Below are 3,954 nucleotides of genomic sequence, written 5' to 3'. Positions count from 1 at the left end.
CTTTAAATAATTTTTAAAAAATATTTATTACTGTATATGCGCGTGTGTATATGCTTGCCACTGTGTGTGCCAATGTCAGAGGACAACTTACAGGAGCCAGTTCTCTTCTTCCATCATGGGGTCCTGGGGATCAAACTGAGTTATTGGGCTTGTCAGCAAGTGTGTTTACCTGCTAAGCATCTCACCAGACCCCTTAGTTTTGTTTTGTTTTTTGTTTGTTTTTTTGTTTGTTTTTGGTCTCCCTGTAGCCACACCTGGCCTGAAACTCAATATGGAGACCAGGCTGGCCTCAGTCTCACAAAGATCCACCCACTTTTGCCTCCCAGGTGCTGGTATTAAAACTTCTCTACCACACCCAGCCCCTCAGATGTTATATTTGATGACCTTCCATCCCGTTCTGTGTCCTAGGCCTTGTGAGTTCTTACCCGGTGGATCTAGTGTTTTCTCACCATTGTTGGAGAATAACTACTTGAAAGACAGTAGTCTGAGATTTGCCAAGGAAAATGTTTGAAATGTTTCTTCCACATTTTCATCAACATGTTTTTCATTTATTTTTTGAAAAAGTTTACTTTGATTTGAAGAATACAAGCCAAAAATTTGTTAAAAAGAAAGCGAAGCTGAGTTTACTGTCTAAAAAAAGCTAGAGTCCAAAAAGAATAAAATCCAGAGGATATATCCAGACCATTAGTCTTAACGAAAGTTTACTTTGATTTGAAGAATACAAGCCAAAAATTTGTTAAAAAGAAAGTGAAGCTGACTTTACTGTCTAAAAAAAGCTAGAGTCCAAAAAGAATACAATCCAGAGGATATATCCAGACTATTAGTCTTAACAGTATCTTTGTTTTAATCTCTGAAAGAAAAAAATCTCTCATTGACTTTTAAGGATGAGATGGCCACTGTGACAAGGATGAGATTGCCTCTCAGGATCCTTGCAGGTTGGCTGCCTGTGGACGGAAATGACATCTGAGTCCATGTTCCTAGGCTGCTGTAAACAGTTTGCACTCTGTGTGTGCATGCTCCACATCCCCTGTGTTGTAACAACTCAGGATTAAAAATAATTGGAAAAAAGCAAATTGACATGTATTGAAGAAACATACATGACTTTTTTGATCATTCCCTAAAAAAATAATTACCTATGCTACATTTACATTGTATTGGGTGATGCAGGTAACCTACAGGTGACTTACAAGGGTATGAGGGGGTCTGTGTACAGGTCAGTGCAGAGAGGCAGGACTTGAGCATATGTAGGTTTAGTGTTGACAGCATGTCCTGGAGCTACAGGTACAAATGGATGAACATAGTAAGTACTGAATAATGTCTTTATTTTATTCTATTTTAATCAGTTCTTTTTGGTGCCAAAACCCAGGATTGAACTTTAATTTACGCTTTAAAATCAGTTACTATTTGATCCATTCTAAAGTACTGCAAAGTTCTTTTTGGTGCCAAAACCCAGGATTGAACTTTCAGTGCACTACCCAGGAATTGCTTTAAGTAAAAGCTAATCCGGTTTAAGAAGTAATGTGGGAATTCAGTTCACAGAGTAATAGAATTTAGTTTAGTTTTGAGATGTACTAAATTGAACATGTACTTCAGAATACTTTATAATGACTTTAAGTTCTTTTCTGCTGTAGATGTACTGAACAGTTCTTTTTCTCTTGAAATAATATGGCAAATTAGTTTTGATAAAAATAGTTGGGTGGAGTTAGATATGGGAAAATAATTTGTAAGACAAAAGTACTGGTCAATCATTAACTCTGTACTTTTTCTTCAGTCTGGCTACTTTTCTAGTATGTTCAGTGGTTCTTGGAAAGAATACAGCATGAATATTATTGACCTGGAGATTCCTGACAAGAATATTGATGTGGAAGGTATGGCTCCTATAATTACAATGTACAAAGATCACAAAGACATAACATTTTTATTCTTTTCATGAAAAACAAATATTCTAGCCCTTAGGCTAGGAACAAAGTTTCATTTTATACCGAAGGTGGATTTTATATTAATTCACTCCATGATTTATCAGTTCTGTCCCTCTTGTTTATAGTTACATGAACCCAGTCTCTTTGCATGTCTTGTGAGCCTGGGATATGAAGGCTTTAAGGACAGGGAATAAGAAGTTTGTCCACCCTTTTTTAAAGAAAGTATATACAGGGACAGGGGATGTAATTGTTAAGAGTGTTGCCTACCCTGCACAAGGCCCTGGGTTTGATCCTAGAACCAAAAATAAAAATAAATGACTTGTGAAGAAGGCCGTAAGGAGAGGGAATAAGAAGTTTGACCACTTTTTTTTAAAAGAAAGCATGTACAGGGACTGGGGATGTAATTGTTAAGAGTGTTGCCTACCCTGCACAAGGCCCTGGGTTTGATCCTAGAACCAAAAGTAAAAATAAATGATGTGTGAAGGTCCTTTTGGGGACAGCACATGAATCATTCAGGCAGGGTTGTTTCAAAGCAGGGGGCTGGGGAGGTTAGGGATTGTGTTTGAGTCTCATGCAGCCCAGTGAGCCTCCTGTAAACATCCTCTCCTGTTCATAGTCCACAGCTCCTTCTTGTTTTATTTTACAGGCTTGGTGGAGGGCCCAGCTCCACTGAGTAGGCAGAGAGAAAAGAGAAGTTTATAGAGCAAACTGTGAGGAACATCAGTGAGTGGCAGTGGAGGAGGGTGGCCAGACTCAGATGGCTGTAGGGATCAGACATGCATGTGGCAGGACATGGCTAGGAGCTTACCACACCTCAGTGGTGAAGCACTGAGTTAAGATTACCATGGTAACTGACCTGGTGGTGCACGTCTGTTACCCCAGCACTGAGGAAGCTGAGGCAAGAGGAGTTTGATCTGTGAGTTTGATGCCAGTAAACTGTTCCTCCCCTAAAGAAAAGATTATCATGGAGTGATGGACTGTGTGTACCTACACTTTACGAGTGGTCTACTCAGCAGTATCTTCTGGAACTTCTTCCGAGGAGGTCTTAATTCTGACCATTAGAGAAGACTGCAGCTGGAATTGATAGAATAATTAAATCAGTTACTGAATCAATTCCAGCTAAAGAAAAGATTATCATGGAGTGATGGACTATGTGCACCTACACTTTACAGTAGTCTACTCAGCAGTATCTTCTGGAACTCCCTCTTGCAGTGTCTTACCCCTTTGGTAACGTTTTATTTTGCGTGTGTACTTTTTCTTTCAGCACTGCAAGATGCCTTTGGATCTCCGTATCGAGATGACGTCTTGATAAAACCCAGTCGAGTTGTTGCCATTTTGGCAGCAGCTTGTATGCTGCAGTTGGTAAATTGACATGTTATTTTTAAAAATTGCTGTGCTCTGTGTTTCTGTGCTTACCTCCAGAAACAAAAGTAAAGTTCAGCTTTTGCAATTTTTAAAATAAAAATGAAGGTAAATGTACTGTTTGTTAGAAATAATTTAAGATGCTAAAACAAAAGCTATTACAACTGAGGGCTCTGATATCTATGTGAAGTGGGGGAGACTTTCTGTGGAGCTGCTTTAGCTTGCTGAAATGTAGGAAAGTGGACTGTCGAGTGTGCTTGCAGATTTCTGTCATCAGTAACTTCGCTGCTAAAGCAGGTATTAGTTTGTTGTTCAAAGAAACACTGAGTGCTGTTATTTAAGCTTCTTAATTTTGAAGTCATGTGTAAACCATATGTGTGCTTTTTAATCACTGGTAGGATGACATTAAATGAAAGTACATGGAGCATGTTGAACCGTGTGTGTCATATGAGACGTAGAGCTAGAGAGAGGTAAATGAAGATGTAGTCCCTCACTTGTGTAGTTCGTATGTGGCAGTTAATTAAATTTGCCCCCTGCCTCAAAGTAGCTGACAGTGTATTGAGGGTTGGGGTGAGAGGGCCAATACACAAACCCAAAGGTCAGAAGAGAGCTGCCCAGTGTTGAGTGTGACATAAACATCTTGTGAGATTTAATGGACCCGTGAAGAAGGGCC

The 3,954-nt window shown here is 39.4% G+C and overlaps 1 protein-coding gene across 1 annotated transcript in view; it reads left to right on the top strand.

The window, feature by feature from the left end:
• The window catches only part of LOC103733463 (germ cell-less protein-like 1), a gene marked incomplete at both ends in the record, with an annotated part of 22,653 nt that overhangs the window by 1,275 nt on the left and 17,424 nt on the right, over positions 1 to 3,954 (top strand). Inside the window, 2 exon segments of the mRNA XM_008832255.1 lie at positions 1,772 to 1,868; positions 3,184 to 3,281. Coding sequence (XP_008830477.1) covers positions 1,772 to 1,868; positions 3,184 to 3,281 — 195 coding nt within the window.

This window comes from Nannospalax galili, unplaced genomic scaffold (assembly GCF_000622305.1).
Source record: "Nannospalax galili isolate Female #2095 unplaced genomic scaffold, S.galili_v1.0 scaffold2756, whole genome shotgun sequence".
NCBI lineage: Eukaryota > Metazoa > Chordata > Mammalia > Rodentia > Spalacidae > Nannospalax > Nannospalax galili.
This window is presented reverse-complemented; position numbering and strand designations above follow the sequence as displayed.